The sequence below is a fragment of the Pelodiscus sinensis genome, chromosome 2 (assembly GCF_049634645.1).
Source record: "Pelodiscus sinensis isolate JC-2024 chromosome 2, ASM4963464v1, whole genome shotgun sequence".
Lineage (NCBI taxonomy): Eukaryota > Metazoa > Chordata > Testudines > Trionychidae > Pelodiscus > Pelodiscus sinensis.
The window spans coordinates 252,244,420-252,256,754 of NC_134712.1; the positions used below are offsets into that span (position 1 = coordinate 252,244,420).

The 12,335-nt window shown below is 48.8% G+C and overlaps 1 protein-coding gene across 37 annotated transcripts in view; it reads right to left on the reverse strand.

Annotated features, from left to right (window-relative positions):
• OBSCN (obscurin, cytoskeletal calmodulin and titin-interacting RhoGEF) overlaps nt 1–12,335 on the reverse strand; it is a 316,457-nt gene that overhangs the window by 19,928 nt on the left and 284,194 nt on the right. For all 37 annotated transcript variants that reach the window (XM_075922913.1, XM_075922903.1, XM_075922914.1 and 34 more), the window contains 4 exons: nt 11,301–11,453; nt 9,026–9,071; nt 7,689–7,766; nt 731–3,839 (listed from right to left, as the gene is read on the reverse strand). In XM_075922913.1, the coding sequence (XP_075779028.1) occupies nt 731–3,839; nt 7,689–7,766; nt 9,026–9,071; nt 11,301–11,453 (3,386 nt within the window). The remainder of the gene's footprint in view (nt 1–730; nt 3,840–7,688; nt 7,767–9,025; nt 9,072–11,300; nt 11,454–12,335) is intronic.

A 12,335-nucleotide genomic window follows, 5' to 3' on the forward strand; every position in this document is an offset into this window, starting at 1 on the left:
CCACTGAGTTTAGTGTAGTAAATTCAGATTTACCACAATGTCTGTTAAGTTCAGAATTAAGCCCCATGTTTCATATTCAGGGTTAGGAGAAATATCAAATGTTATACTGAAATAAAACACTTAGCCGCAGAAGACGGAGGGAACTCCACTAGTCAGGACAGCATGATCCTACTCCTAATTTGTTTGTGGAACTCCTTGCCAGAGGATGTTGTGAAGACCTGGACTTTAACAGGGTTCAAAAAAGAGCTAGAGACATTCATGGAAGTTAAGTCCATCAATGGCTATTAGCCAGGATGGGTAGGAATGGTGTCCCTCGCCTCAGTTTGTCAGCGGCTGGAAATGGATGACAGAGGAGGGTCACTTTATGATTCCCTGTTCTGTTCACTCCCTCTAGGGCATCTGGCATTGGCAACAGTTGGCAGACAGGACACTGGGCTAGATGGATCTTTGGTTTGATCCATTCTGGCTGCTCTTATGTTCGTATGTATGTTTTGCCACTGGGATCTGGATATGCAGGATTACCCCTCTAAGCAAGTGGCGTGGCTGATGCTTATTTCATGCTTAAACCCAGCTTAAAGCTTTTGAATTGCATCTGCACTTGATTATTGCACACAAGTCACATGGATAAACTGATGAATATAAGAAGCGTGGAGGGGAAAGCGAAGCGAGACGGGTGAACTGAGCCTATTGATGCTGTTAGGCCCATGTACATGCAGTAGGAGATTTTTACCTTCTTTTTGCTCTGGCTCGGGGGCTGGCTTTCCTTTTAGGATTCTTGAAATATGGGCAACGGATGCTTTTACTTTCTTCTTCAGGGTCTGCTCTACTGACTGCTCCATTGAGTGTGATCTGCCATAGGGTTTTGCTTTGCTGTGTGTAGAGCTTTTCTGCTTACCACCTGAGTGCTTTCGGAAGCCATACGTTGGCTGGGATTCGGCTGTCACATGGCCCTTAGCACCTTTCCGCATTCGTGGCTCAGAACTGTTTTCCAACCTCAGAAGGGGCTGCTCTGCATCTTCAGACATGTCCAAAAGGTTTTCTCTGGTTTCCCCTGTCGTGGCATCAGGTGCATAATCTGAAGGAGATTCAATGTCCTCCGTAGTGTACAGTCTTTTATATGGATGCAAATGTCCTTTGGTCACAGAAGGTAATTTTATCTTTTCAGTGAAGGGCATAAATCTTTTACCGGTTGGTTTGGGTGAGGGCTTCTTGACGTTCATAAATTCAAATGGAAAATAGACAATATCGTACAGATCTGATAGGTTCAAATACGCAGGCTCTACCTCGGATATATCAAATTTCGAAGTCCGACTTTCAACATGGGGCATCTCTTCCGAGAGGTCTTTAATTTTCACTAAGGAAACTTCAGAGCATTTGTCCGGTTCTTTGTGATCAGACACATGACTAGATCTTTTCCCGAAACCTGAATGATCAGGCTGGGAAATGCTTGCTGTGCTGGAACTAGTGCTTCTGATCACTAAATCTCCCAGATGTTCACAGGCATGAGAAGCCGCCTTTTCCTCTTTGGTGATTAGACTCGACAGGGCCAGCATACTTGACTCACCTTCCACTGCAGGAAACGGTGCAGCTGATTCCGTGACATCAGCTGGGTAAATGCCCTCTTCTCTTTTATTCTGTGGTGCAAAATGAGTGGACTTTCCAGCTGCTGTGTGGAACATCTCTTGTGGAAGGGAGAAGAGCTTTTCACGTCCCACTGGAGTAGAAGCAGACTCTGCCAAAACATTCAGATCCTCAGACAGACCAACCATCTCTTCAACCAAGTCCTCCAGAACAGCAGACTGTGCTTTGTTGTACACAGAAGACTCCAGCTGGTTTTCATCCTCACTGAGTGAAGCCAGCGGTGTCTCTAGAATAGTTAGGCTTTCGCTCTCTAAGTCCTCAGATTTCTCTTCGCCACACACTAAATGCTCTTGAGGTGGCTGTTCCGGGCTGCCGCTCTCACAGACCGGAAAGGGGGCAGTTTTTCGTTGTGGGATTGTGAGAATAAATAAGCTTTCACCCTGAAGAACAGCCGACTCCACCTTAATGTAAACCCGCCTTTCACCCTCACCGTCTGACGCTGCGGCATGTTCTGGTGGCGGTGTTAGAATCCTTGCACGTTTGTGATCCGGAGCAGAGGCGTCTGTGCCCAAGCCCTCAGAAGGCTTCTGATGTAAACATTCCTGGTTTTCACCTGGGCAGACTGTAAGTGGAGCTGTTTCTGGTTGTGGAGCTGTTAAAATAACTGGGTGTTCACCCAGGCTGGCGGGAATGTGGGGAGTGTCTAGGATAACTGGGCTTCCATCCTCTGCAGCACTGTGAATGGAAGGCTTGGGCGGTGGACATACGCATTCTCCTCTCTCACTCTGCGGGGCTGATATCGGGGGTCCTTCCGATTCGAAAATAGTCAAACCAGAGCTTTCGCTTGGCGGAAGTGTAAACTCTGGCTTTGGTTTCACACTTAGCTGTGCCTCACGTTCCCACGTGTGCGCTGACAGTGGGGCTGTGTCCGATTGCTGTGCAATTAGAATCAGGCTTTCGCCTTCCAGAGCAGCTGGCTCAACGTCCATGTCAATGGAAGGCTTTATCTTTTGATGTAAATGCCCCTCACTTTCACCCCAGCAGGATGGCTCTGGGGCTTCCTGTGGTTGTTGGGCAGCTAGGCCTGGGCATCCTTTGTCACCACACTGTGCAGAAGGGGCTTGCTGTGCTACCGTACAATCCTGCCTGTCTGTCTTCGAGTCCTCCTCCATCGACTGCTCCTCAGGATGAACCTCGCCAGAGTCAACAGATGTGCTGTGCTGGGGAACTACTCCCGAATAACTCCCCTGTGAAGTTAGATCAAAGTCTTCTTCCAGAATGTCATCTTCTTCCACTAAACGTGTGGCTCTTGGTCTGTAGTCATCCAGGGAACGGCTTCTGTTGGACACCTGGAAGGTGGGGCGTGGCGGTTTCCTAGCGGTATCAAAGGAAGCTGATTTGGTCAGAGGGCCTGTCGCGCTTTCTCTGAGTTTTCCATAGTCTTCATCACCAGACAGTCCTTCTTCTTCCTCCTCTTTCAATTCAAACTGTTCCAGCAGGGGTTCCCGGAGGCCACTCAGGGGTACCTTTAAATACCCAGCTTTCCGGAAAGCCCTCCTTTTTCTGTCAAGGTGCCTTCTGTAGTCTCTGCCCGGCGAGACAGGGACGCGGGGAGGAGCCTCAGATGCTTGGCTGTAGAACGTGCTTTTAATGACACTCTGCCTGGGGACACACACAGGAGATTTCTCTGTTCCATCTCCAGCCTTTATGACTTTGTCTTTGTCAGGGAATAATGTGCCTGTTTTTTCTTGCTGCGCTGCCAAGTCTGATGTGTCTAAGGAGACTGCCTTTGCCAAGGAGGGCTGCTCGGCAGCTTTCTCTTGGGACTGGTCTGTTCTTAAATCTTTGAGTGCTGAGCTGATCTCGGCTTTCCGAGCAAAGGCATCTGCCATTTGTACGTCGCCTTCTGTCGGTGATGTCTCACCCGGCTCCCTTTTCACTAAAGCATATTTCCGTCTCATGGGTTTTACTGGGGGCACCAAGACCTTTGGATGTTTCTCTCCCGCCGCCGAAGTCGGAGGGTCTTGAGAACTAGGCGCATCAAACACAGACAAGTGCAGTTCTGGTGCGGAGCCAAAGTGCTTTTTCTTGGGGAAGGAGGAATTCTCATTGTCCGAAGAGGAGCCGGTGGTAGTGGAGGAGCTGCTTTCTTCCACCAGGTGTCGGGAGATGCCGAGCGATGTGTTTTTGTGTGTTCTCTGGAGGATCTCCGGAATGGATCTCATTACCAAGATAGATTTATAGCACATGAGGGAACGCTGGAAAAGAAAAAAACCCAACAACATAACCAAAAAGGAACAGACTGAGGAGAGTGGTATAAACACGCACAGCAGGAATTAAACCGCACGTCCTCAGAAACCGAACACACGTAACAGCTGCAGAGCATTTAGGTTATTTCATTCAGTACAAACAAATTCCTTCTGGGCCTGCCTCTCCTCTCACTTGTGTTAGTTTTGCACGGATGTGGCCACCGTGACTTCAGTGGAGGTATTGCTACCTTACACCTGGGTGCAGACCCACCAACGGGGAGAGGGGGCAAAGGGGGCAACAGCCCAGGGGCCCGGAAATTTAAAAAGGTCCAGGGGCCCTGGTTGCTGCTGCCGTAGCTCTGCCGACAAGCGCTTCTTGATTGAACAATGCTTTTGATATGCCCCATGCAGGTTCTGGGGCCTGGTTACTCGACCCTGGAACCTACATGAGGAACATCAAAGGCATCTTTCATTCAAGAGACACGGCTGCAGCTTTCCCTAGAACAGGCAGTTTGGGCCCAGGGAAGGCAGGGGAGAGGGGGACGGAGCGGGATTGGACTAGGATTCCTCTGACGAGGGGGTGCTTGGGGTGTCTCCGGGCAGGCGTGGGGTGTGTGGCCCAGCTGAGAGACGAGTTCCATTGATTTCTGCCCTGAACCCCAAATTCCTATCAGTGGGCCTGCCTGTGTGAGTGATAAACCCGGGCCCCGGTTGATATTTCCAAAGCAGCGCTAGGCATTTAGCCCCAAGTCCCCTAATTCTATTATTTCACTCCGTTTCTTAATCAACCATACTAGGCCCGATCCTTGGGTGGAGTAAACTGGCGTAACTCCAGTGAAATCAGTGGAGCTCTGCCGAAGTGCACAGCAGAGAACTGGGCCCTGGTGATGATGTTCTTCATTGTTCCTTTGGGGTCACTTTAGTTTCTGTATTGCTATCGACTGGAGCCCTAAAGGACACGTCTATACTTATCGGAAGATTGAGGCTCTGGAAGTCGATCTTCTAGCATTCGATTTAGCAGGTCTAGTGTAGACCCGTAAATCAAACGCCGAGGGCAGTTTCCGACGGCGCCCGATACTCCTCCTGTTGCGAGGAGTAAGGGAAGCCAATGGGAGCGTTTGCTCCCATCAGCCTCCTGCAGGATGGACACCGGTATAGCTCGGCTAAAGGTAAACCGAGTTGCGTTCCTTAAGCCAACCTTCCTGGGCTAGTGTAGACCAGGCCTAAGATGAACACAACATTTAAATACATGTAAATAGCATGTAAATATTTCACATGCAAAGTGGTACAGAGGATGGCCCAAAGTTCAAAGACCAGCCATCAGAGTTTTCCACTCATAATCATGAGAAGCATCCACGTAGCATGTTTCATCTACCAGATGCTTCCCACATATCAGCTAATGAGCTGATCCAGCATACCCAGGGGATAGGCAGCAGTATTCAGTTTGTGCAACTGGAATAATTGAGGCTGAGAGCTGGGAGAACTCGTTTCTACTGATAGACTGAATCAGACTCACAGAGGGGATAAGAAATCGGACGTTCCTCAGTCCCAACCCACCCTCAGAGCAATCTTAAGACACCATCAAAACACAGGTATCCAAATGGCCGTAGTAAAATCCTGACTCCAGTGAACTCAATAACAAAACTCCCACTGATGTTTGTGTGGCCAGGACTTCTCTCTTGGGCTGCGTCTAGACTGGCATGATTTTCCGCAAATGCTTTTAACAGAAAAGTTTTCCCTTAAAAGCATTTTCGGAAAAGAGCGTCTAGATTGGCACAGATGCTTTTCCGCAAAAGCACTTTTTGTGTAAAAGCGTCCATGCCAATCTAGACGCAGTTTTGTGCAAGAAAGCCCTGATCGCCATTTTCGCTATCGGGGCTTTTTTGCGCAAAACAGTTTTTAGCTGTCTACACTGGCCCTTTTGTGCAAAAACATTTCTGGAAAAGGGCTTTTGCCCGATTGGGAACGTCAAAGCATTGCGCAAGAAGCACTGATTTTGGACACTAGAACATCAGTGCTTTTGCGCAAAATCAAGCGGCCAGTGTAGACAGCTGGCAAGTTTTTGCGCAAAAGTGGCCGCTTTTGTGGAAAAACTTGCCAGTCTAGACGCAGCCTTGGGCTTTAGTATTCTCAGCATTTTGTGTGCTGAAGCACAGAAAGTCTTTTTGTAGAGTAAGGGTACATCTACACTAGCCCCCTAGATCGATCTAGGGAGGCTAATGAGGGCGACCAAAATTGCAAATCAAGCCCGGGATTTAAATATCCCGCGCTTGATTTGCATGTTCCCGGCCGGTCGCCATTTTAGAAATTGACTAGCCTGAAGTAACTGCCTGCTTCTAGACATGGCAGTGAAACGGGATTCCGATTTAAAGACCTAACTCGAATTAGCTGGTATTCCTCCTGCAACAAGGTTTATCAGCTAATTCGATTTAGGAGCTTTAAATCAGAATCCCATTTCACTGCGGGCAGTTACTTCGGGACATGTAAATCAAGCATGGGATATTTAAATCCCGGACTTGATTTGCAATTCTGGTCGCCCTCATTAGCCTCCCTAGATCGATGTAGGGGGCTAGTATAGACGTACCCTAAGATTATCAGACAAGTCACCTAACTTTCAAAGTCACTGAGGACTCAGACTCAGTGTGAGCATGTCTACACTAGGAAACCATCTCGAAATAACGAAAATCAATTTAATAACTCCCAAAATAACAAAATCAAACTAGCGTGTCCACACTACAGGGAAGCCTCAAAATTAGCCCAAGGTAGGCTCTGTGGATATGCTACCTCGACTTAGAGCCCCCGGAAGCACTGGGGAGTAATTAGTTTGAATGACTCTGGGGAGTTATTATTTTGAAATTGTGGCACTGGAGCATCCCCACGACCGCTATTTTCGAAATAACTGATTTGGAATTAGTGTTATTCCTCGAGGAAAGCAGGAGTACAGATTTTGAAATAAGCGGCCCATTATTTCAAAATAATGGGTTTGGGAGTGTGGACGCTCTGCTTACTAATTTGACCTAAGGGGTGGGGGAGGCTATTTCGAAATAAAGCCCTAGTGAAGATGAGGGCTGTCTTTGCTCCACATTCAGAGGGGAAGTGTGTGACGTAGTGAGGATTGTGTTCACTCTGTTCCCTTTGTTATGTTGTGGGTGATTTCTACTGTCCTGTGCTATTCTGTTGTAATGCTGTGTGTGTGCCTCAGTTTCCCTGGGCACTGCACGGGTGTCTGGCTGGGATGGGAATGTCGGGTGTGGCTCTCACTGAGGGGGAGGCTGCCCCGTCTTAGCACCTACACAATAACAGCTCAGGCTGTCCTGTAACCTGAGCCTAGGTGGAGGGAGCAACCAGGTGACGCCTTGCCCAGAAATCTGAACAAAGGAGGAGACGGGGCTGCCCGCATGCTGGGGAACAAGTTGCTGGGTGTGTGAGTGACTCTGGGCTGGCTGAGAACGCAGGGAAGGAGACCAGGGCACTGGCTCTGGCCCCCCCTCTCGCCAAGATGGATTGTCCTGACTGCTCCTGGTTCCTGTGTTAACAAGTCTGGGCTACACTATGTCCCGGGGACCCACAAAACCTTCTGTTCTACCATCTGGCCATGGATGGGGGTGCAGAGCACTCTGTGACAGTGCCCTGGGCTGGATCATGGCACAGTAGGCAGGGCAGTGGTGAGAGCTGGAAGGTCTGTATTTTTCCGGCCTGAATGCCTTATTTTTGCCACGTCCACTGAATCTTTCCCCTTATTCCCTTCTCAGGGCCCTCAGCTGCACACTCCCTACTGGTGCTGCTGTCTTGCAAAGAAGAGACCTTTTAAAAACTAACTAGAGAGAGAAAGTGCAAGGGAGACCGAGGGCTGCTCACCTGCCACTTGCTTCGAGCCACAATGAACTTCAGCTGTTTTGTGTTAATAAAATGGGCTTCTTCCAGCGGGACGTGGCGCTGCAGAAAAGAACGAGAAAAAAGTGCTGGTCACAAAATCTCTGTGACGTTTTCAATGGGCGACAGGTACGATTTAGAAACGTGGGTCCAGAGGAGGAAATGGGACTTCCTGGGTCATCCAACTGAGTCCTCGGCTCCTGCGGGAAAGAGGAAACCTCTTCCAGCAATCCTCTCTCAGGCACGCAGCACTTCTCAGTGCAAGGGAGAGTTCCGATGTTTAACTCCCCCGCTGTGGAGCCACAAGGAGACGCTTTGAACAAAAGGTCCAATGAGTCCAGAATCGGGCCCTCCTCCCTGTCAGAGAACCAGGGTCTCAAACCCAGGGCATCAGTAAGTGTCAACCTGCCAACCAGTGACCTGTTAGGTATTGCCCGATCTACAAGTGTCCCACTGGCAGAGGACTCCAGAGCTGGGCTCTGATTGGTGGAATTCTGGGAGTCCTGATTGGTTCCCTGCTTCTATTTAAGCAAAGCAGAGCAAGAGGAAGTTTTCTGGGCAACTGGGTTTCTCCTGCTTCGGTTTTCTTTGCTTGTGCTACCTACTCCTGGTAACTGACCCTTCTCCTGATGCTTGCTTTGGCCTGTCTTGGACTCTGATCTCCCAGTATCCACTCTGAGCTGCTTCCTGATCCCCAATTCACGCTCTAACCACTAGATCAGACAGCCCACGCTCCAGTCATAACACAAATGCACACACACTGTGATTTGATTCTTCTTTCCTTTCTGCTTTTCTCCTTGGTAGGGCTTCCAGACACCCAAATAGGAACTTTAATTTCCCCCTCTGCAAAAGGATGTAATCTCCTCTTAGTGCACAAGACTTGCTTGTTAAGGTTAACAGGAGGGTTCTTTACATGTCTGGAATAGAAAAGGCAGACTACATACACCAAACAATCGCTTACTGCTGCGGCACAGCAGCTGAACATCCGCATACACAAAGGGTGTGTCTAGACTGCATCCCTCTGTCGACAGAGGGATGCAAATCAAGCACGTTGAAATTACTAATGAAGCCAGGATTTAAATATCCCGTGCTTCATTAGCATAAACATGGCCTCTGCTTTTTTTCTGAACGGAGCTTTTTTGAAAAAAAATAGCAGTCTAGACGCGGATCTGTCGACAATAAAGCCTTTTTCAACAGATCCTGTAAAGCTCATTTTTTGAGGACAGAGGGATGCAGACCAGATGTAGCCAAAGTGGCCTCCACAAGAGAAGCGGGGCGATACCGGCTGGGAGAGAGACGGGGTAAAAGCCAGGCAAACTTACCGAGAACCAGTTGTGTGAGAGACATTCCAGAGCAGTAGGTCTGGCTCTGAGAACAGAAGACAGACACATTTCAGCTTTCATCCTCAGCATGACACGCCCAAAGGCATGTAGCTTCCTTGCAGGTCGAGTGCCAACCAGATCTCTCTTTAGCTAGATTAGGGATGGGCAAGATATGGCCTGTGGGCTGAATCCGGCCCACTAAGTCTCCGGATCCAGCCCATGTGTTGCCCTGCTGTGACCTTCAGGCACAAAGCAGCCAGCCACGTCAGAGCAGCCCCGTGCCGCTTTAAGTGGCTGGTTGTTCCTTGTGGCTCTCTGCTCTGGGTGCTGGGGGAAGGGAGAGGCTTCATGTGCTGCCCTTACCCCCCAGAAAAATCTCTCAGCTCATATTGGCTGGAAACCTCCCTGTGGCAGGCAGGGAGCATGCCTCAGTGTCCTGCAGGGCTGCTGGCTGGGAGCTGCCTAGGTAAGCGGCTTCCCCAGCCTCTCCCTCTCCCCAATTCCCTTTCTTAGGTCACCACCTCCCTCCTGACTCAGGACATCACCCAGACTCTGTGCATCCTCCCTCCCCCAGGTCACATCTCTCTCCCAGACCTTGCACCCCTTCCCCCAGGCCCAAATCTTTTCCTGCACCCATACCCCCTCCCTGATCCTGCACCCCAAGCTCCTGCACCAAATCACAACCCCTTCTTCACCCAAACTCCCTCCCAGACCCCACATCCTCTCCTGCACCCCAGCCCCCTACCCTGAGCTTCCTTCTGCACCCAAACTCTGTCCAGATCCACCTCCCCCATAGAAAAGTGTAGCCCTTAACTACTTACCAAAATCTTAGCCCATCAAAAATTATTGCCCACCCATGAGCTAAATCTTTAGGACTTCTGAGCTGTAAGTCACTTTAAATCAGCGATTTGCAAACTCTGTTTCTCATGACCCAGTTGAAGTACATTATTGATGCCTGTCTGTGACCCGACATGATTATATCTTTCGACCAGAGTTTTCAGAAAATTGTACTATTGCAGCATATTCCAACAGGACCCACTTTACGTAACTAGCACTAGACAAAGCCATTACTTAAAAAAAAACTGTAAGAAGATTTGAGTTTCACCTACTTAATGTGACTGGTGGGTTTCCGAGTGGGGCTGGGGATGAGGGGTTCAGGTGCAGGCGGGGGTGGAGGATGGGGATGGGAGGTATATGTGGGGCTCTTGTCTGGGGCTAGGGATGAGGAGTTTGGGGTGCAGGCAGGCTACCCAGAGCTGGGGCCAGAGGACTCCTCCCAGTTCTCTTCCCACCAGCAGCAGTCAACTCTAGGGAAAGGGTCCCTCTCCATGGGGCCAGAGGAGAGCCGCTTAGCAGCCCTGCCAGTCCCAACTTGCTCCCCTCTCCCGTTCCCACTCCCCCCCTCCTCTCCAGGTCCATACCAGCTAGGTTCTACAGCTTGCCCCTTGCCAGCTGGGTTCTGCCATGGGGCAGTAAAGCCTCCGGTTCAACCAGAACAATCCTTTTCAAACCAAACGTTTCTCCTACTCTGCAAAACATGGGTCAAGCTACAGGATTTTTCCTGCCGGTCCCTCAGGCGAGACTCTGGAAGTTACCACAGGATTCTGCAGCTCCTACAGCAGGGCCTTCCCTCATGACACCACCGGGGAAGACAGCGCTTCACGTGTCTTCCTCACACCTGACTCGATTCTATCTTTGCCAGACCAGAAATGACTGAAGTGTTGCTACCAAGGGAGGCTGCTCTACAGCTCCCGGAGGTCCCCCTTTACCAGGGGGTTTGGTTTAATCTTCCAAGTTGGTAGCTATTCGGGATAAGCGGCTGTGTCCAAGCCTAAACAGTGGAGGCTACAACCATGGGTGAAACTCCCAGTCTCTTGCCTTCTCTGAGGTGTGGAACATGATTACTATTCATTTGCCTTATAGAACAATCTAGTTAACGTGGTATGCTCCTCTATTTAGGATCCTAAATAGGTAAGCCCTTAGCCCCATGGTAATATGCTTGTCAGAAGTTGAACACCCTCCTGTCTAATATCATGACTCGCTACTCATTCACTAGACACATTCTTATCTTCAGGGGGGAGTTTTCTGGGGACTCTATAAAGATGGATTTGAGCACAGCTGCCTTCAGACCTGAAAGGCTGATGTACTGTCTATACCAACTTGCCCAAATTTGGTTCTTCTCAGAGTCAATGTAGATCTGATTGGCTGAAAACAGTCAACTCACTCCACAAGCATCCAATATGATATTTGTGGAAAACAATGCAAAAGGACTCACTCGGGAGACATCTGCAGGATCTGTTTGATAAAATCCTTTGCTTCTTCACTTAGGTGAACAAAGTTAGGGACATTCCAAGCGATTGTCCCGTTCTGGATATTGAGAAGGGTTGCTCTGTCATTTTCCCCAGCAAATGGAGACTTGCAGGTTAAGCTTATTGCATTAACATCATAAAACAAAAAGAGATGAATTGTTAGTATTTTATTGAGACTCAACCCTCCAAAAGCGCAACTGCGTGACAAAGGTTTTAAAATGGGACACAGATTCAAAACGAGGCACACACAGCCCACTTGCACTTGTATAATATCTTTCATCCAAGGGTCTGCAATGCACTTTGGAAATTATTTATATCCATTTTACAGATACAGCATCTGAGAACAGAAAAATGAAGGGTCCAATTTTCCAAACCACATTTGCAATTTAGTAATTTAAATCTAGACATGTGCCTTTTCATTAGTGATGATCAAAATATGTGTCCCTAAGAAAGTATCTGCCACTGTGAAATACTTCCTCCAAAGCTAAAAACTGACTATAGTATTCCACTATTCACAGATGCTGTCAGCTCCTTGGAGCAGGGACATCATCTTTAGAACGGGAAGTGCTTAGCATGCTGTCAGTAATATACGCATTAAATACTTTACTAAATAACAATCACCATCCGTTCACTTCTCACTCACTCAAGACTCCCACTGAAGTCACTGGGGCCTGGACTACACTAAAGGGGAAGGTCGACTTAAGATGCACAACTCCAGCTTCGTTAATTACGTAGCTGGAGTCGACCTATCTTAAACTGTGATTTTGGGCCGTCCACACAACGGGAGGTTGATGGACAGCCCAAAATAACAATTTAAGATAGTTTAAATTATCGACTAACTAACAGTCGACTCCCCTCCCTCCCCGTGACGAGCAGGACTGCCGGGGCTCCTTCTCAGTTTAAGTTAGTGAGTTTTCACGAGACCCGCTAATTCGAACGCTAGGAGATCGACCTCCAGCAAGTCGGTTTTCTCCGTAGTATAGACAAGCCCTGGAAGTTTT